The 22,288-nt window shown below is 42.9% G+C and overlaps 1 protein-coding gene across 2 annotated transcripts in view; it reads left to right on the top strand.

Annotated features, from left to right (window-relative positions):
- The window catches only part of LOC122932466 (WSC domain-containing protein 1-like), a 271,635-nt gene that overhangs the window by 196,265 nt on the left and 53,082 nt on the right, over positions 1-22,288 (top strand). For both annotated transcript variants that reach the window (XM_044286895.1, XM_044286896.1), the window contains exon 6: positions 21,630-21,807. In XM_044286895.1, the coding sequence (XP_044142830.1) occupies positions 21,630-21,807 (178 nt within the window). The remainder of the gene's footprint in view (positions 1-21,629; positions 21,808-22,288) is intronic.

Below are 22,288 nucleotides of genomic sequence, written 5' to 3'. Positions count from 1 at the left end.
TCATGCTCTTGGACTTATGTGACTCAGACCATGATCTGAACAGAATGGAATTGAATGTACTTGCGTGTGCTCCAAATATACTATGTACCTAAATGGTTTTAGCTAATATCAATAACTAATAGGCTTTAAAGAAACCAAAAATAGCCTTGAACCTGAATGTGTCCATTCTGTGTACTATGCCACACAAGCAGTTATTATTGTGTTTCTTAGTTTCTGTAATTCCATAAGCCAGTGCTCTACTGTAAATTTGTTGAGAGAGTTCTGCTAAATAATCCTCTACACATTTACAAATGCCCCTGTGGCCTCCTGTAGAGTCAAGTTTGTGTTAGGGCTCATGCACACGAAGGTCTGCTGGCCGGGCTGGACTGGCCTTGTCTGTTTGTGCACCGCATCATGGATCTGAACTGTGCAGGCCGGAACAGAGGGCTTCTGTGGAAATGCAATATGTTCTATATGCGGAAACCGCATGGATGTTGCAAATTGCGGTCCCCATTGCACGGAACGGCCAGCACATGCTAACAGGGGCGGATTAAGTGCATGATAGGCCCGGGGCTGTCTACCCAACTTAGGGCCCCCCCCCCCCTCCATTTTAGTTTAGTTTTTTTTTTGTATGAAGAGGCTGCGGTGCTTCATGGGCGCCACAGTCTCTTCTTAGGCCATATGACATCTTCAGACTAAAAAAGAATACCCCAAATTGGGTCCTAAACTGAAAAATTTGGTCGCCAAATTTAAAATACATATAATTGTAATAAAAAAGACATAGAGGAGAATACAGCACCACATACCTGTTACATCCAGTGACATCTCCTGTCATGTAGACCTTCTCTTTCCTCTTCTCCTCCATTTGACCCAGACCACTATGGCAAATTCTTTCAGCCGCATCTCGTCTCTACAGTTTGTAACACAGACATGTTAGATTTCAAAAATTTTCCATCAACTTCCTCATCCTGGTGTCCCCACAGTGTCATCCTGCTGCCACCCCCAATACTGTGCCCGTTGTGCTCCCCAATGCCCCAGGAACTATACTGCTGAAAAAATAGTGACCCTGATAGATATAATTGGGGTAATTTATCAAACTGGTGTAAAGTAGAACTGGATTTCCAAAAGAGCTGTGAAATATGAAAGGTGGAATCTGATTGGCTGCTATGGGCAACTAAGCAGTTCTGCTTTACACCAGTTTGATAAATTACCCCAAATGTTCCTATAGTGTCCACAGCAGTTATAATGTCCCCTAGAGACCCCAGTAATAATAACACCCTATATTGTGCTCCAGGTAATAATCCCTGTATAGTATCCCCAGAAATAATAGAATTGCCCCTACAGTGCCTCCCCAATAGCAACACCCCCATATAGTAATTTCCACCACACTGCCCCCACATAGTAATCCCCCCATAGTAATTTGCCCCCACACAGTAATTTCCCCCAAACTGCCCCATATAGTAGCTTGCCCCCACACAGTAATTTGCCCCACACTGCCCCCACATAGCAATTTCCCCACACTGTTCCCACACACAATAGTTTTCCCCACACTGCCCCCCCATAGTAATTTGCCCCCACACAGTAATTTCACGAAAACTGCACCCATATAGTAGTTTGCCCCCACACAGTAATTTGCCCCACACTGCCCCCATATAGTAATTTAGGAATGCCCCAATTTCCCCACACTGTTCCCACACACAATAGTTTTCCCCACACTGCCCCCCCATAGTAATTTGCCCCCACACAGTAATTTCACACAAACTGCACCCATATAGTAGTTTGCCCCCACACAGTAATTTGCCCCACACTGCCCCCATATAGTAATTTGCCCCACACTGCCCCACATAGTAATTTCCACCACACTGCCCCCACATAGTAATTTCCCCACACTGTTCCCCCACACAATAGTTTTCCCCACACTGCCCCCACATAGTAATTTCCCCCCACATAGTAATTTCCCCACACTGTTCCCCCACACAATAGTTTTCCCCACACTGCCCCCACATAGTAATTTCCCCACACTGCCCCCACATAGTAATTTCCCCACACAGTCCCCACATGGCAATTTCCCCCACACAATAGTTTCTCCCACACTGCCCCCACATAGTAGTTTGCCTCCGCATAGCAATTTCCCCACTGTCCTCACATAGAAATTACCCCCACACAATAGTTTCCCCCACACTGCCCCATATAGAAATTTGCCCCCACATAGTAGTCCCTCCCATAATAATTTGCCCCCACACTGCCCCCACATAGCAATTTGCCCCCACATAGTAGTCCCTCTCATAATAATTTGCCCCCACATAGCAATTTGCCCCCACACTGCCCCATCTAGTAATTTGCCCCCACATAGTAGTCCCTCTCATAATAATTTGCCCCCACATAGCAATTTGCCCCAAATAGTGTAGTCCCTCATAATAATTTGCCCCCACACTGCCCCCACATAGCAATTTGCCCCCACATAGTGTAGTCCCTCACATAATAATTTGCCCCCACATAGCAATGTGCCCCCACATAGTGTAGTCCCTCTCATAATAATTTGCCCCCACACTGCCCCATCTAGTAATTTGCCCCCAAATAGTGTAGTCCCTCTCATAATAATTTGCCCCCACATAGTGTAGTCCCTCTCATAATAATTTGCCCCATACAGCAATTTGCCCCCACATAGTGTAGTCCCTCTCATAATAATTTGCCCCCATACAGCAATTTGCCCCCACATAGTGTAGTCCCTCTCATAATAATTTGCCCCATACAGCAATTTGCCCCCACATAGTGTAGTCCCTCTCATAATAATTTGCCCCCACACTGCCCCATCTAGTAATTTGCCCCCAAATAGTGTAGTCCAGGGCTCGACAAATCCCAGGCGCCAGGTCGCCATGGCGACCAGGAATTTAGTCCTGGCGCTTGGGTATTTGTCAGCCCGTTTTCAAAGGTGCCTGGGCGATGGGTGCGGAGCGCTGTTCTGTCCGGAGGCAGCACAGGAGTGGAGATGAGCGGAGAGCTGTGTGACGGTGCCTTAGGTTTCCTATACCCAGCTGCTCTTTGGACACGCTCCCTGCCCATGGCTGAGCGTACGCCGCGGAAGTCCACTGTGACAGACGTGATGAGGAGAAGCGCCGCCCTGCCCCCAGCGGGCTCGGGCCACCCATGTGCTCTATAAGCGGAATGCAGAGTCTGGCCTCGCAGCACGTTAAGCAGCTCCTGTGTCTGATGGGCCGGAGGCCTGACCTGCTGTGCGGGGGCCATAGCGCTGACCTGCGCCCTCCTCGTGGCTCTCAGGTTCACCTGCAGGTAACTTACACGCCTCCAGTGCAAATTACTACTACTCTCATCCAAGTGAGGCAGGAGCCTGAGGTGTCAGCACATGTACACTGTATGCCATAGTCCTATATACTGTACATATATCATGGTCCTGTATACTGCGTATGTAACACAGTATACAGCACGTACACTGAATGTCAGTCATATACTGTACATATATCATGGTCCTGTATACTGCATATACCATACTATACAGCACATGTACACTGCATATGTAACATGGTATACAGTATTATTGGGGGGGCTCTATGGAGAAGTGGGGGGGGGGGGCACTATGGGGGAATCTACTGGGGGCTTTATGACGCGGCTCCGCCTGGCTCCTAACTTTTTTAGCTGGCTCCTAGATTCCAAGGAAATTTGTCAAGCCCTGGTGTAGTCCCTCTCATAATAATTTGCCCCCACATAGTGTAGTCCCCCTCATAATAATTTGCCCCATACAGCAATTTGCCCCCACATAGTGTAGTCTCTCTCATAATAATTTGCCCCATACAGCAATTTGCCCCCACATAGTGTAGTCCCTCTCATAATAATTTGCCCCCATACAGCAATTTGCCCCCACATAGTGTAGTCCCTCTCATAATAATTTGCCCCATACAGCAATTTGCCCCCACATAGTGTAGTCCCTCTCATAATAATTTGCCCCCACCACTGCCCCCCCCCCCCCCAGAGTAGGCACATGAAATAAAAAATAAAAAATGAACAAAAAATGAAAAGATAAATACTCACCTATGTCCAGGGCCAGGCGCTTGCTCGCAGAGGAAGGCGGGATGAGTCAGGCGCGTCACAGTGCTGCGTCCCGGCACAGGCGCGCGATGACGTCATCACGCACGCCTGCGTCGGGATTTCACTACCGCATAGGCCTCAGGCCTACAAGGCCTGAAGCCTATGGCGGTGACCGGCGACGGGACAGGGAGCTATGCGCTCCCGTGCCCCGCCGCAGTATGTGGGCGTTCGGGTCAGCGCTGGGCCACCCAGCGGCGCTGGGCCGGGGCTGCCGACCCGAACGTCCCTATTATAATCCGCCACTGCATGCTAATGTGCATGAGCTCTTGTAAATAGTTGTAAAATTGACCAAATTTTTTTAGTTAAATGTAGTTATGAGAAAAAAAAAAATTGCATTCTGGAATGCTATCTGCAGTATTACACATGAAGTACTACAGATAAAAACCCCAAATTGTGGTGATTGCCTTTAAAAACACACTACAGATAGAAGCTGTGTATTGGATATGCAGATTTAGGGTATTTTTGCTCCCACTGCTATATCACTGCTGTGTTGTACTCTAAGCCAATCATATGTCTCATAGATCTAGAAAAACTGCAGATGCATCTTCCTCCTTCCTCGTCTTCTTTATACTTTGATTTTACAGTAGATATATATTTTGCGGATATAATAAATTATTATTATTAATAATAATAATAAATAATAGGACTTTTTCGTAATTATTTTAAAGAAAACTTAGTTAGAGGAAGGGGAACTACAGATAATTAGAGGGTGAAAATGACTTTTTCCCCTTTTAACATTAATTACAAAAGTTTCATACAGTATATTTGTATGTGCTATTAATTTTTGCAACAATTCTATAACACGTTATTTAGATATGCTTTCCTAACAGTTACATTAAAATCGGATAATCCCTCCCAAAAATGTGTGTCTGCAGTAAATCTTTTTGGCTCACAACTCTGGGGGCACAATTGCATTTTTACCCCATTAGTGACATAGTTAATTTTAGCCTTAAGGATCAATAATATTTTCCCTCTTTGTGTTCCAGCAGTCATAACTATTATATTTTTATTTTTCTAAATTCTTAGATTATTTTGCGGGATTAGTTGTTGGTTTCTTTTAGGATTCATTTTGGGGTATATATAGTGTAGCAAATAACTTTTATTATTTTATTTTTAAAAAATATAAAAAGCTGAAATTTTAGCATTATTTTGTGGAATTTATTTACGGCATTTACTGTGTGGTAAAAATAATATAATTTGATTATGTTGGTCAGTACACTGATGATAATGCCACATTTTTATATATTGTTTACTATATGTCCTTTTCTCCTGCAGCCTGTCAGCTCTGCAACTGCTCCCCCTCGCCTCCTCCTCCAGACTTAAGGGGAAGGAGGAGGGGGTGCTGCTTTAGCTGCTCAAATCTCTGGTTTGGTACCAGCTAGAGATATGGTATTGACATTCCCAGCTTTCAAACAACACCAGAATGACAGCAATATCTTCAGTACATGGGAAGATATCACTATTAGAAATCGGGATGCAGTAAATATAGCTGAAAGTGAAAGTAAGAGCAGGTTTAACCCTGATTATTCCCAACATGATTTTTAATGGTATTATCTTCTGCTTAGCTTGGAATGCCAGCTTTCAAAAAAGACCAGTCCCATGCTTCTAGCTGCTACCATTCAGGAGATATCAGCAGCTAAAGCGGCCCTCCTTCTTTCCACTTCAGCCCGAGCCCAGCTCACTACAGTTCAGTACTTTTCCCACAGCTCAAACTAAGCAGGGGCAGAACAGTTAGGTGGCTAAAGGGGCTGTCCAAGTTATTATTTTATTATTTGTATGTTTCTATTTAAACAAAACTAATGTATTTTCAGTTGATTCACTTCTTCTACAGAGGCTCTTTTCTCATATTTCATTACCTGTGACATCAGCTTTTTTGCCTTCTCTGATAATGTTCCGTTCACCAGCCTAGGTCTTCAAGAGGGAGCAGTCCTGCCCCTGTACTAAACATAACTGAAGTGTGATCTGTGGGCTATGCTTGCTGGAAGAACGAGCCACGCCACCTGTGCACGAGTCATAACTACTGATGTCTGCAGGCTTAGCTATCTCGTGTGTGGGAACGCACATTCTGGATCCGTCCATCCTGGCATTTCTGTCCATTCAGAAGGCATGCTCATAGAGGCTAGCTTGCCATCATCCATTGTATATGGGCCATAGAAACATCAGCACTGAGGTCTGAAAAGTGGACAGGGTTTGTTGTCATGTAACCACATCCCCTGCACAGTACTGGAGGCAGAATGGCTTAGCATTATAACCCAATAGGCAGACAAGAAATTCCAGTCACAGTGAAAGCTAACAGGGTGGGGGATGGTTTACTGGACTGTATAAATGGAAGGAGCAGCAAGATGTAAATGGCCAGGAGAGCAACCAGAATAAAGAAGGTCTGGATGAGGTCAATAAATACTGGGAAGAGAAAAAGATGGATCTGTCAGCAAAGAGAACCAGTGCTGGGGGAGGGGAAAGGCAGTCTTAGCTGACACCCCCGAATATTCATGAGAAGAACATCACAGAATGTTGTTACACGCCCCCACAGCTCTGTAACTGCATGTAAACAAAGGGTCCGAAGCAGTACTAGGTATTTGTGGAAATAGCATTTTTCTTTTGCTAGACTGTAATGTATATATTCTTGACCATCAGGTTTGCAGCGTGTATTTGTGTTTCCTGTTACTCAGATAACCCCTTTAATACAATACCTTCTAAATCCTTTATAAGCATCATGAAATGGGTTGTCTCACTTCAGCAAGTGCCATTTATCATGCAGAGAAAGTTAATACAAGGCACTTACTAATGTATTGCGATTCTCCATATTTCCTCCTTTGCTGGCTTGATAAATTTTTCCATCACATTATACACTGCTTGCTTCCATGGTTACGACCACCCTGCGCTCCATCAGTGGTGGTCATGTTTGCACACTATAGGAAAAAGTGCTGACCTCTCTGGTGGCCAGACCATGGGAGCGCACATAGGCTGGGGCTTTTTCCTATAGTGTACAAGCACGAACACCTCTGATGGAGTGCAGGGTGGTCATCATAACCATGGAAGCGAACAGCGTATAAAGTGATGGAAAAATGAATGAAGCCAGCAAAGGCATCAATATGGACAATCACAATACATTAGTAAGTGCCGTGTATTAACTTCCTCTATATGATAAATGCTATTTGCTGAAGTGAGACAATCCCTTTAAATGCAATAAATAATGCCTGTAGCCCTTGGCATTAAGAACAGAAATATACCGGGGGGGGGGGGGGGGGGTTTAGAGAGAAAACAACAACATTTTTCTTGATATATATGAAAATAAATAACAGGGGGATGAGGGAATCCATTCCCAGTCCAACTTATGGCCCAGAACTGACTCCTATGCTTTTTTTTAAAGTATGTCTTCTACTTCATTTTCTTACAAATGTACAATGTAGACAGCTAAAAGAAAAAAATGAATTGAAAAAAATCTAATGTAAACTATGCTTTCAGCCACAAGACCTGCAGCGTTTCACAGATGACATTTTAGGGCCATTGTTGAAAACATAATATATATATTTGCTGGTAAATACAGCATTTTGTTGTGCATTAAAACCAAACCACTCTGACAATTGCTTTCAATTGCTCTGTGCAGAATACTTGAAAAGCTACTAAAATGCCTATTTCATTAAACAGAAAAAAAAAAATCTCTATTTCTATCGGCCATAAATATCACGTGAGTTGGGAGCGACAACCACGGTATCAGTTTATCAGGCCATTTTCCAAAAGCTATAATAATAACCGTGTTCTTTTCTGAAAGAAGCATCTCATTAGACGTTTGCTAGAGTGTTATTACAGGAGTTAGCACTCCAGACTGAAAGGAGGAGAAAGATCCTCGTTATACGTCTGGCTCCATATATTCACCTTTGCAGAAGGGACAGGGAATTGACACTTGGAATAATAAATGCAGCATGTCAGGCTTCTAAATTAAGAGCTAAGTCCTCAGTGTCAGTAAGGAGGCTGACAACTTCTATTGTTGGGGGAGTCGTTTTTGATATATGGTTATTGACTGCCTTGACAGTTTTTTACTTGTTTACAGGCCTCACAGGCAACTGTACGTGGCTGTCAAGCTTCTAAAAACGGATGGGGAAAAAACCTTACTGTCTTTGTAATGAAAAGTCTTCGGTAAGGGAGAGAAAGCAGAGGCTTTTGCTAGATAATGCTGGAATCCGAACAGAGGGAATGTTCACCATGCAAAATGTTCCCAAAAACAAAGTGCAAAATGTCAGTGCTGAACTTTGGATATGTGTAGACAGACGTTTATTATCCCAAAATTTAGGACTTGTTTGACGCTTGTGCTACCATAGAAGTCACCATAGGCAGAGGCATTCTGTATCGTATGCATGCAATACGTTTCCATGCATAAGGTTAGGGAAACATGACAATGTTTTATAGCAGCTCATGTTATGTCAACATGGTTGTATGCCTCAGTATACGATATTAGAAACCTTCCATAAAATGCAAGTTTCGTAGGCAAAATCAAGCTGCAAGTCTATGTGAGTCCACTTTTTAATTTGCAGCAAGTCACTGTGATGGTGGAGCAAGCTGTCTCTGAAGCTATGATCTGTGGTGGTGTCACTCACCCATATAGCTTGCTCTAATATAGAATAATGGAGACCGATGTGGTGCAACACTGTGATGTCGCTGTGATAGCTCCAGGAAGTAATAGAACTTCTATTATCTGAAGAACTCCATTCATAAATGAGAGTAATCCAATAGTAAAACAGCTAGGGTGTAATCAAACCTCTGCCATTCCCCTCTTGTTTGCTGTTTTATACCAGGATGCATAGGACAAAATCCCAAGCCGCCAGCAGTACCTACATGTAGCGAGCAGCGTGTTTCTGATGATGCCTTTGTCCCTGAAGGCCAATGTGGCTAAAGTGCTGAAAACGTTATTTTATCCCCTGCCCGGCACGCTTCTCCACACATGCTTGAAGTTACGGAGGGAGCGGCCTCCTTGCTTCAAGTCATGGTAACCTGCCCCTTTGCTTTGCCGAACTCTCTGCATAAGTGCTGTCAGGGGCAGGGAAGGGGGCGAAGTTACCGTGACTTGAAGCAAGGAGGCCGCTGCCTCCATGACTTCAAGCATGTGTGGAGAAGCACGCCGGGCAGGGGATAAAAGAACATTTTCAGTACTTTAGCCACATTGGCCTTCAGGGACAAAGGCATCATCAGAAACACGCTGCTCACTACACACAGGTACTGCTGGCGGCTTGGGATGGTTTTGGGAGGTGACAGGTTCCCTTTAAATGCCTTTGCAAAGCCCAAGAACACTACATCCACAGACGCCCCTCTGTCCAGGCTTCTACTCACCTCCCCATAAAAACAAATCAGGTTAGTCTGACAACTTCTGTCCTTGGTAAATCCATTCTGGTTATCACTTATGATGTTATTTACAGTCACATACTCCTGTACATAGTTCCTTTAGCATATTATTCCAAGAGGACCTGTGACCTCTCTTGATATGTCTGTTTTATTAACTACTTGTTTCCCCCTTGCAATAATAATTCTGGAGCATCTATTGTTATGACTCTGTGTTTTTCCATTCATTTATTCCTTCGAGAAGCTATGAATGAGTTGCTAGAAGTTTTCAGTGAAGATCCAGATAGGTATTACCAGTTGGGGGGTGTCCCTGTATAATTTGACACTGTCCAATCAGTGCTGCTAGTGTCAGACTGCCCAGGGACACACCCCAACTAATAACACCCAGCTGGATCCTCATTGCAAACTGTTAGCAATTCATTCATAACTTCTAGCAGGGATAATAAAGGAATGGCACAACACAGAGCAACGGAAATAGTTACTAAAACAGACATATCAGGAGAGGTTAGAGGTCCTATTTATATACTTCAAAGAGCCATATTAGATAAGAAAGAACATGGTCACTTTCTTCCAAAAATAGGTTGCTTGTGGAAATGGGCAGATATGTGCTGTTTTTGAATGGAAGCAGTCTCTGTTAATTATATTGTATGGTTTTAAAGCTCAGAAATATTACCCTAATATTTAGTCTAAATTTAATGTAGCTATTTAAGACTTGTATCTCTCATCAGTATAATGAAAAACCAAGGGTTAATGAGGCATGGAAATGTATAGTCATTAGGCTTATGCTGCACAAGAATGAAAGAAAAATGTTCTTCACGTGTACCACAATAAGGGTGGGTTCACATATGTTTTGTATATTCCGTTATACCATTCCGTTATAGCAGGCGTGAGGTTTTGCTCTGGTAGATAGAGTAAGCGGGCGCAGTACAGAGGCAAAATACAAGTTCTTAACTCAAAACATCAGTGTTTATTCACACTTCAGGCAATTGCACAAAACAGCACGTAACTTTGCAGTCTTGGTGTTAATTCACACACAATGGAAAGTCACCTTGCTGGCAGTTCTGCCTCCAGTAGTCCAGGCTTTAGGGGGCCTGTTTCCCGAGCATGCAGCTCTCAGCCCTCCAGCACGGCACAAGGCCTCAGATCCAAAAACAGAGATATCTCTGCTGAGTCCAGCTGCCTATTGAAGGACAGCCAGGTGCTGTCAAAACCCGGACCAGCACTTAAACTTCGGTCCGGTATTGGACCTCACCTGGCTGGAAACCAGCCCAGCCACTCATGCTGGGAGGAAAATACCTGCAATGCACCCGGGACAGGTATTTATAAAAAAAATATATATTAGCACCCTCCTGCCCTAAACACACTGGCCATAATCTAGGTTCCTTGAATGGTAATCGCAATACATCACCTAAAAGTTCCTTCCAGTGTGGCTCCAGGCACTGCATGTGTTGTCTCAGTATCTCTGATCATGTATACACAGTGATTGTTTCCAACACCGGTGAATCTATTCTAACTAAACATAATATGAACTGCAACTCCAGGTACATTGTGTATATGTTGGAGTGCCCCTGTGGGTTACAATATATTGGCCGTACCACCCAAACAGTGAGGGAGAGACTTAACCAACATCATTCCAACATCCAGGGAGAATATTTGAAACATGGGGTGTCAAAACACTTTTCTGAGGTAAATGGGGGTAAGCCTTTTGGCCTAAAATTGACCCCCATAGATTCAGTTCCACAATCCTACTCCCAGCTTTACAAAAGAGAAATGTACTGAATCTATAGGTTCAACACCCTCACCCCTTTTGGCCTGAACGAAACTTTGGAATACAGTCACTATAAAATGGAGTAGAAATAAATTCCCTTTCCCCAACCAGATATCTATCCATGCTGCCAGGTAGGAGAGACATGTGGTGTTCACCCTGTAGACCCAATAATATATTATTCCAACAATAAGAAGGGGGTGGAGGGAGAAATATGAGGCAAAGGAAGGAGTTAGAAATGGGATGGATGAAGGGGTAACTAGGAGTGACATGAACCCCCTCTCCACACCTTTATACATCTCTACTCTAATCTGTTCCTCCAAGGGGCTTTTGATTATATATAGGGTTTAAACCACTAGCCTCCCATCATTTATTCATTTATTTTATTCATCAATATGAACCAATCCCCCCCCCCCCACTCCCAGTAGCCATCATGTTTGATCATAAAATATGTATATTCATATTTATATTTATACTGATATATTAGGCATTTATATCTTATATTTATATTTTTATATGGATTTACTGTGCGTTTATACCCAAATAATTTGAATATATTTGTATCTATATGTCAAATTGCATGTGGCTTAACTTGAATGTAAAACATATTTATTCATATTTTTATCTAATATTTTTATTTATTGTTTTTTTTTCGTGGTTCGCTCTGCTTGTGGAGCACATTGATTACATTGAAAACCTAAGGCCCTTCTGATTGGTCTTGGCGTTTCTCTGCCCATGGTGCATTCCACCGGTGGAACGCATATCCGGTTTTCAGCATCACGTGACCAGAATCCGGGCGGATCTAGCAGCACCTCGTCCGTAGTGCGTTCCACCGGTGGAACGCACTTCCGGCTTCTGGTATCACATGACCAGAAGTACATCTATAAAACGCTCCTCCAAGCCCATTTAATTCCCCCAATTGCATTTTAATTGAATTTGAGTATATGAGCTTTCCTCGGGTGGAATGTGCTTCCGGTTTCGGGTTATGTGACCGTAAGTTAGCTTCCCACTATGTGGACCTAACTGTTTTCATGTGTTGGTTGTGTATGAAACACTGTGAATGTATGTGCACTATGTTTTGCTCCTAAGGAAGGGATACTTTCCGTCTGGATGATTTGTGGAGTTTAAGCCCCTTAAAAACCTAAGTAGTGACGGCTTTTGTTGACGTCATCTCCTGCCACTCCTTTATTTACCTACCCCCTACACTTTGGCACTCCACTTGTCTACTTGTTCTTGTATATCCACTTGGTAGCCAGACACTCTCTCTCCACTATACTGTACCTGGTTTCAGCTGGGGTGAGCTTGCAGCTTAGCAAGACAATGGGATGCTCCTCCCCATTGACTTCCTGAGAACAGTACAGCACGAGGCCTAATTCGGAGGCATCCGTTTGTACCACAAACTCCCTCTTGAAGTCTGCCATCACCAAAACCGGTGACCCACACAGGGCCGACTTCAAATCAGCAAAAGCCTCTTCCGCCTGATAATCCCAGCAAACCATCAGTGATTTTTGTCCCTTCAAGAGCCCTGTCAAGGGCGCGGCTAGAGTAGCAAAGTGGGGAACAAACCTCATGTAATAGCCCACCATTCCCAGGAATGACTTTATTTGCCTAGTGGTGACAGGTCGGGGCCAATTCAGTATCGCCTTTATTTTGTTCACTTGGGATTTGATGACTCTGCGCCCAATGACATACCCCAGGTACTCTTCTAACCCTATCACACTTTTTTTGGGTTAGTGGTTAGGCCAGCTTTCCGAAGGGAGCCCACTACAGCCTGCACTTTGGGTAGGTGACTTTCCCAGTCGGTACTGTGGGTGACAATATCGTCCAGGTAAGCCTAAGCATACCGATGATGTGGGCGAAGCACAATGTCTATTAGGTGCTGAAAAGTGGCAGGGGTGCCATGCAGACCAAATGGTAAGACCTTATATTGATAGAGCCCCTCAAGCGTGATGAAGGCAGTTTTCTCTTTGGCAGCCTCCATTAAGGGCACCTGCCAGTACCATTTTGTGAGGTCCAAAATAGAAAAATACCAGGCTTGTCCTAACCTCTCGATGAGCTCATCCACCTGGGGCATGGGATACGCATCGAATTTGGAAACCTTGTTAAGTTTTTGAAAGTCGTTACAAACTGCAACATCCAGTCTGGCTTGGGTATCAATACTATAGGACTGGCCCACTCACTTTTTGACTCCTCAATGATGTCTAGCTGCAACTCTAGCTGTACCTCCTCCGATATGGCTTGTCGCCGAGCCTCAGGTACCCAGTATGGTTTTAATCTGACTTTTACTTTTACTCAGGATTATGGATTATGGAAGTGCATCCATGGAGGTCTGAAAACACATCTGTGTTCCGACTAGCAAACTCCCTGGCCTCCTGAGTCTGTTTAGAGGAGAGGCTGTCAACAGTTTTTACTGTGGTAGCCTCCTCTTTTGCATTAGACAGAGGAGCCAGTACCTATTCTCCTAGAAAACCTGGCTACGGGCTGTCTTCTATACTGGTTTCCCTATCTTTCCACAGTTTGAGTAAATTCACATGGTAAATCTGCTCCGGCTTTTGCCGCCCTGGCTGGTGTACCTTGTAGTTTACATCTCCAATTTTCTAGAGTACCTTGTAGGGCCCCTTCCACCTAGCCAGGGAACTTACTGTCCACGGTCGGCACCAGAACCAAAACCTGATCACCCGATTAAAGATCTGGACCCGAGCCTGCCGATTATAGACCTGACTCTGGGCTCGCTGAGCTGCCTCCATATGCTCCCTAACAAGAGGCAACACTGTCTCTATCCGATCTGGCATCTGGGTAACGTACTCAATGACACTTTTATGTGGAGTGGGTTGTTGTTCCCACGCCTCTTTGGCCACATCCAAGAGACTGCAACTTTTGTAGACTATGCATTAGGCACAGAATTGCAAGTAAAACATTCACTATCTTAATGTAAAATATCAGTATGACTGAGAGAAAAGGCACAGTTATTTTAATGATATATGGCTTCTCGAATGACTTAAAAATGTTTAAAACATATGTTATATTTGGGCAAAATGTACTCTACCCTGCTGAAAGCAAACAAAAAAAAAACATGCAAAAACTATAATAATCCTATGTACAAGTACTAGGCTACAAAAAGTATTAATCCTCTGTGTAGTGCTGGCATGCTAAGTCATCTTACTTGGAATTTAGCAAAAAAATCTCAAAAAGGAAATAAGAACTATGAGTGTTGCTCAGAAATGTGCCATTCCTCTATAATTAATAGAATTGTGAAGGAGATAAATTTGATAGACCTCATGCATGAAGGTTCCAGACTGAGTGCCTCCCTCCTTTTTTAAGACAGACCAGCAAATCTTGAAAGTTTAATTGAAATCTCACGGTTGTCACCAGAGATGTGGAATTATCCAGTTTACTCTCAGCAGATAAGGCTGATTCTTGTGTCAGTGGGATTTCCATGGTGCACATTTGATCACAGCACTCCAGAACATGAAAGTCAGATTACCTGGTGCAGATGACTATGAATAATAATAAACGTAATATAAGCAGGGTACAGAGTCATGCTGGTCTAACCCCTTGAGCCCAAGAGGGTTTTTCATTTTTGACATTTTTGTTTTTCACTCAATGCCTTTCTGGAGCAATAATTTTTATTTAATTTTTTTTACTCACATACCCTATGAGGGCTTGTTTTTGTGTCATAAGCTGTACTTTCTAATTCTACCATTTAATATTGCATACAATGTAGTGATAAGCTGGATAAGGCGCCCGTTGTGATCACCCGCTGTGGTAACTAGCTCAAGAAGAGTCATGCAGTCTGAGCTCCAAGCCTGTCCCTCCTAGCTTGATTGGCTTTCCCCCCAGCAGCTATACATTACCAGCAGCCTGTATTAAATCCTGCAGATTAGCTGTTGACATGTACTGTACTACCTAGGCATTCGCACTGCAGCGACGTTTGTAAGGTTAGAGCTCAAACTGCACGACAATTACTGATGTGAACACTTCCCAGGTAACTCTTCAGAGGTGACTTACAATATAGCATATGGTGTTTTATCAAGTGCTTTCTGAGATTTGGCCGAATTGGATATTGCATATAGTAGCAGGACATCTAATAAGTAGGGTTTAGCGAATCAAAATATATGAAGTGGACTTCGATCAGAATTTCAGGGAAAATTCAATTCCCTGTGAAGCCAAATTTCCTTGTGGTTCATGCTAACAAATCAATTTTCCCTTAAATAGGGGGTGGGCAGACTCACACTCACCTTATCCATTTGCACGCGAAGAGGCCTCCACGGCCAGCTTGATTGAAGATCCCTTGTTAAATCTTGTACGTGGTGACTGTCATGGAACCATGAACCAGACGTACAACAGAGATAGGTGGAATAAGAAGGCTTTATTGAAAATCAAGCCGTAGCTAAAGTCCAAACGGATGGCTAAACTGAAGCAGGGTCTTGCGTAGACGGAGGTCAGGAACCAGGGGGGTAGTCAGACGTAGCCAGGATCAGGAACCAACGGGGTAGTCAGACGAAGCCAGGATCGGGAACCAACGGGGTAGTCAGACGAGGCCAGGATCAGGAACCAGAAGCAGCAGCAGTCTTTGAAGCATGTGCACACAGGAGGACCAAGCAAGGAACTGAAGCCACAGACCTTCTATATATATGAGCTAGGCATCCAGCTCCTCCCAGTGGGAAGGAGGAGCCGCAGGGTGGGAGGCTACAAGAAACCCAGAAACCAAGATGGCCGCCAGCACATGTCAAACGAAGGAGAACAGTGAGAAGGTAAGACCATGACAGTGACATATGACGTCACCATGGCAGCCAGCATAATAACTTCATCACGTCACCTCGTGAGATTTCGCACAGTGTTTTCAATTAAGATGGCCGTGGTGGCCTCTATGTGATAAGGTATTTTTTTTATTTTATTTTTTACTGGATTAACCCCTGAATGCCCTCAATGTTCATCTCAGATGCCGTGATCAGCAATGAACTAGGCATCTGAGGGGTTCCTCATCATTGCGCCCACTAATTTCAAAGAAATGTGCTAAAGTAATCACAAAGTGAATAATTTCTTTGTGAAATTTGGCGAAGCAGCAAAATTTCAGTTTTGATAACTCCTCTCATAACTAGAGAGGTGACAGAATTATTCCTCCTAGACTGACAAAGTATTACTTTGGCCAGTGAAGAGGGGACCCCAATTCAGGTCGGCATCGTTTTGCCATGGTCCAAAGCTTTTACCCCTACTCCTGAGAGGGAAGGGGGTCTTTGCTTTGTGCTCAGTATAAATGCCAACATTACATAAACAACAAAAAAGAGATGTTCCTTTGATTAAGCAGCGATGTGTAATCTAAACCCCAGGGGTACAAATGTTTTATATCTACTATATTTTTTGTCCCATAAGACGCATTCTTTTCCCCCCAAAAGTTGGGGGGAAATGCCCCTGTGTCTAATGGGGCGAATACCATTATGGAAGCGCTCATTAGTACCGGAGGACCAGGAAGCGGTGAGGTCTCTGTACTCACCACTTCCTGGTCCTCGGCTGTCGGCTGTTCAGGGCTGCACACAGTGTGAGGGCGCACTGTGACCTCACACTGTGTCCACCGATTCACAGCACAGCCGTGACAGGAAGAAGACAGAGCACACTGGAGGTGAGGAGCGGCGGCGTCCAGGAGCAGGAGAAGTAAGTTTTTATTTTTTTATTTTTTTATATTTGCGCTGATGGCTGGGTGCTGACTTGACGCTGGGGGCTACATTAGGCTGATGGCTGACATAAAGCTGGGTGCTACATGAGGCTGATGGCTGACATAAAGCTGGTGGCTGCATGAGGCTGATGGCTAACATAAATCTGGGGGCTACATGAGGCTGATGGCTGACATAAAACTGGGGGCAGATGGCTGACTTAAAGCTGGGTGCTACATGAGGCTGATGGCTGACATAAAGCTGGTGGCTGCATGAGGCTGATGGCTGACATAAAGCTCGGGGCTACATGAGGCTGATGGCTGACATAAAGCTGGTGGCTGCATGAGGCTGATGGCTGACATAAAGCTCGGGGCTACATGAGGCTGATGGCTGACATAAAGCTGGGGGCTACATGAGGCTGATGGCTGACATAAAACTGGGGGCTGATGGCTGACTTAAAGCTGGGGGCTGATAGATGGCTGGGGGCTGCTATGAGGCATTGGGGGTCTGATCTGAGGTCTGATTTGAGGGTCTTATTAACATTGGGGTCTGATTGGGGCTGTAAGCTGAGGTCTGAATAAAATTGGGTGTCTGATTGCTGGTCGGACCTGACGTATAATGAAAAATAGTTTTTCTTATTGTTTCCCTCTAAAACCTAGGTGCGTCTTTGGGCCGGTGCGTCTTATAGGGCTAAAAATACGGTTTGTGTGTAAGCAGCTACTAAATGTCCTGATTAGCTCTGGTGGTAAAAGAGTTAAGGTACCCTTTATTAGATATTAGTCATGAACTGAATTGCATTTCACTTTAAATATTTCCCTTGTGAAAACATAGCCTTTGTCTTGACCAACAAAGGCATCATGGACAAAAATATTATTAAAATAATTTTTCAAAATGACTGGAAGGCAGAACAGTGGTCGAAGACCTTTTTTCTTGTGTATTCTGCATTGCTTTTCTACCTTGTCAAAATCAAATTAAGCAACGTTTTCTTTCTGTCTACATTGTACCAGCTGAGAATCTCCGATGCCTACTTCAGGAGAAAGACATTATCAATGTGAAACTAGGTGATCTGAAACATTGTTATGTTTCTCTTGTGGGGTCTTTGGTAATTGAGCTTGCAGTCTTTTTATCTATTGTACTTTTATTGGACAATTAAGTGTATAAATTACAGACACTTAATGAATATATACCGTCTGCATTAAAGTTCTGAAACTGCTTTTCCAAACTGGTGTGTTTGACAGATAATGACTATGGAGAACTGCAGCAGGCTGCTTCTCAGGCATTTCTATTGTGCAATTGTGCTAATATTCTGGTATGTTTTTTTTTCTAGTTATTCGGCCTTTTATGGAGTTGTATACTTTTAATCCTGTAAATAGGGTTAAACTAAAAGTGGACTTCAACTTTGTTATATAAAGTCCATTCCATTAAAAATGTCTTTAGAAACTAAAACTTTTGGCGCCAGTGTTGTCTACATATGTCACATAGCACAGTTGACTCAAGATCGTAGCATGAGATGATTAGCTTTAAAAGCAAAAACATTTTTCAATACTCTGCATTATTCTGTTGGGAGATAGGATAGACTGATAGATTGAAATAGGCGAGGTCAGCCCCTGCGTATTGTGGTTCATGGTGGCTGCTGTAAAGTGTATCTCTAAATGCTGATGACGACAGCTCAGGCAAAAGTGCTGTCCCCATAATCATGTTCAGGCAATAGAAAAAAAAAATTGCAATCAGAAAATAAAAACAGGTTGGAAAAAACTATTGGGATCATTTATCAAGCTGGTGTAAAGAAGAACTGGCTTAGTTGCCCATAGCAACCAATCAGATTCCACCTTTCATTTTCCAATGAAGCTGTCAAAAATAAAAGGTGGAATCTGATTGGTTTCTGTGGGTAGCTACAGTGCCTTGCAAAAGTATTCACCCCCTTGACTTTTTTCGTATTTTGTTGCCTCACAACCTGGAATTAACATGGATTGTTTGAAGATTTGCATAATTTAATTTACAGAACATGCCCACAACTTTGAGGACTTTTTTTTTTTTTATTGTGAAGCAAACAACAAATAGGACAAAATAACAGAAAGAGTCAATGTGCATAACTAATCCTCCTTGCCCATTCCTCCTTGCAAAACTGCTCCAGCTCCTTCAAGTTGGATGGTTTGCGCTTGTGAACAGCAATCTTTAAGTCTGACCACAGATTTTCTATTGGATTGAGATCTGGGCTTTGACTAGGCCATTCTAACACATTTACATGTTTCCCCTTAAACCACTCAAGTGTTGCTTTAGCAGTGTGTTTGGGGTCATTGTCCTGCTGGAAGGTGAACCTCCGTCCTAGCCTCAAATCACGCACAGAGTGGTACATGTTTTGCTCAAGAATATCCCTGTATTTAGTACCATCCATCTTTCCCTCAACTCTGACCAGTTTACCAGTCCACCAGTCCTGGCTGCTAAAAAACATCCCCACAGCATGATGCTGCCACCGCGTATCACTGTGGGGTTGGTGTTCTTTGGGGGATGTGATGTGTTCGGTTTACGTCAGACATAGCGTTTTCTTTGATGATCAAAAAGTTCAATTTTAGTCTCATCAGACCAGAGCACCTGCCTCCATACATTTTGGGAGTCTCCCACATGCCTTTTCTCAAACTCACAACGTGCCTTTTGGTTTTTAGCTGAAAGTAATGGCTTTCTTCTGGCCACTCTGCCATAAAGCCCAACTCTATGGAGCGTACAGCTTATTGTTGTCCTATATACAGATACTCCAGTCTCTGCTGTGGAATTCTGCAGCTTTTCTAGGGTTACCTTAGGTCTCTGTGCTGCCTCTCTGATTAATGCCCTCCTTGCCCGGTCCATAGGTTTTGGTGGGCGGCCATCTCTTGGCAGATTTGCTGTTGTGCCATGTTCTTTCCATTTGGTTATGATAGAATTGACGGTGATCCCGGGGATCATCAAAGATTTAGATTTTTTATAACCTAACCCTGACTTGTACTTCTCAACAACATTGTCCCTTACTTGTATGGAGACTTCCTTGGTCGTCATGGCAGTGTTTGGTTAGTGATGCCTCTTGCTTAAGTGTTGCAGCCTCTGGGGCCTTTCAAAAAAGGTGTGTATATGTAATAACCGATCATGTGACACACAGGTGGACATCATTTCATTAGTTATGTGACTTTTAAAGGTAATTGGTTGCACCAGAGCTTTTATGGGCTTCTTAACAAAGGGGGTGAATACATACGCACATGCCAATTTTCTGTTTTCAATTTCTAAACAATAGTTTTATTTATATATTTGTCTCATTTCACTTCACCAACTTAGACTATTGTGTCCTGATCCATCACATAAAATTCTGATTAACAAAACATTGAACTTAAGGCTGTAATGTAACAAAATACAAAAAAAGTCAAGGGGGTGAATACTTTTGCAAGGCACTGTATGCCAGTTCTACTTTACCCCAGTTTGACAAATGACCCCAAATATATAGTGAAATAGAGAGAGTTGTCTAGTATAACTGGCAGAAATAACAGCTGATCGGTAGGGGTCCCGGGTGTCGGACCCCTGCCGATCAGAAGCTGATGATCTTACAGAGGATAAATCATCAGTTAAACAAAGTGCAGAACCCCTTTAAATAAAAAAGGATAAGTTTGGTTCATCTTATCAAATAGAGAAAGCAGTAGCAGGTATGTAGCACTACTTTATTTATTAGAGGCCAGTGTCTAGTACATATTTTATCCACTTTAGGATTATACCACATCTAGTCACACTGTTTATGCATGCAGGAAAGCAAAATTATTTTTTGCAAACTGATTCTTAGATGACTTCTCACTAGACTAATAACACTTATGCTACTATGTGAGCTACATGACACTGATATGGATTTCTTGTATATGATTAAATTAAAATCAAACTCAGAGCCTCTGATGCCCCAGAGTGATGAATAGCTTACACGTGACATCTTGAGCAAATAATTATAGGTCTTTATTTTAGGTCAACCTAAAGCACACCTTTGGGGCCGACCTTTCTCTGAATCATTCCAGCGTGTCCGTCACTTGTGCATTACTATTGGAAATCTCAGCATGAAAATAACCAAAGGAAATCATAAAGATGCTCATTTTTTGCATCAATTACATATGGCGACGTATGAGTAAATTTGCATGGAATGATAAATGCCTTCATATGTTCAGGGGGATATGAGCCCATAGAGATATATCAGAAATATTTGCTTCTTCTTGTCAGATTCCATCTAAAAGGTAATTGAAGTAAACTATCTAATTTCATTCTAGTCGGAAACAGGTCTGAACTCGTTTAGATTTTAGTCTCCAAAGAATCATTTACACACCTCCAATTTCTCACTGTGAAGTTTAAGGAAGAGAAGGTCATACGATTAGGAGAGGCTGCCATGGAGAGATAGAGGAAGACATTTCTGCATATTAATGTGCAGCAAACAATACTCTGCCTATTAACAGCTCTGTGTGAGCATATGAGAAATGTGAAGTCACGGATATCCATCATCTCACTCTGCAGGATCTCTCACCAATTCTTTAAGAAGATTTGTATAGCCTTACAAATATATTCTCCATATCCTGCATCTGCACAGTCCATTATTTTTCTTACGTCTTGCTGGTGTCATAAATAAAACATATGTATGCAAATGGCTCATCCTCTGATGTGGTCTAATACAAAGTTTACATCGCCCATTGATATCCATACAAACTGCTTCCAAAACTCTGCCTGGCTACCTGTTCAATAGATTTAATAACGAGCTGACATTTTCTTGTGTAACCATGTGTGATTGTCTGTTCTCCTTATAGGAATACCCCTTAGCCATTATCCAATGGCCGGAATGCTTCTGCGGTTACCCTGAGGTTCAGTTTAACCTTTATGAACGCCTGGATGACTATCTTTGTTCTGGGTCCCTGAATGACAGCAGTGGATCAGAAGTCCCAAGAGATGAGAATTATTATTCAGTCTACCAGACTCCCATACAAGGTAAGGATGCAAAATTATATGTAGGTCTTTTAATATTTCCAGACCAGTGCTCATCATCATAGCAGAAGCAAACATTGGAATAATAGAGGGTGACTTATTTTAGGAAATGGACCTCGGCGGGCTTGGGCTTTGAAACGCTTAGAAATTCAGACCAAAAGGTTAATGCAAACATTAAGTTAATCATAAAACTTCAACTTTGCCATAAAATCTGGTAATAAAGATGACACAGCTGAAGGATAGTAATTGAACATTTGATTTATTATCACTAGTCTCTTCCAACTAAATTTAGTATCTCTGCCTGACCTTGCATAGGGAAATCTGATATTCCATTGGCCTCATTATGAATGCGAATGATGTTAAGTGACAGAAAAGATGTCCACTTATATATTTTTCTATTACGAAAACAAAGCTTTTCAAATGCTTTTTATTGAATTAATGTTAAAGGGAACCTGCCAGCTCCAGTATGCTACGCTGACTAAGG

The sequence above is a fragment of the Bufo gargarizans genome, chromosome 3 (genome assembly GCF_014858855.1).
Source record: "Bufo gargarizans isolate SCDJY-AF-19 chromosome 3, ASM1485885v1, whole genome shotgun sequence".
Classification (NCBI taxonomy): Eukaryota; Metazoa; Chordata; class Amphibia; order Anura; family Bufonidae; genus Bufo; species Bufo gargarizans.
This window is presented reverse-complemented; position numbering and strand designations above follow the sequence as displayed.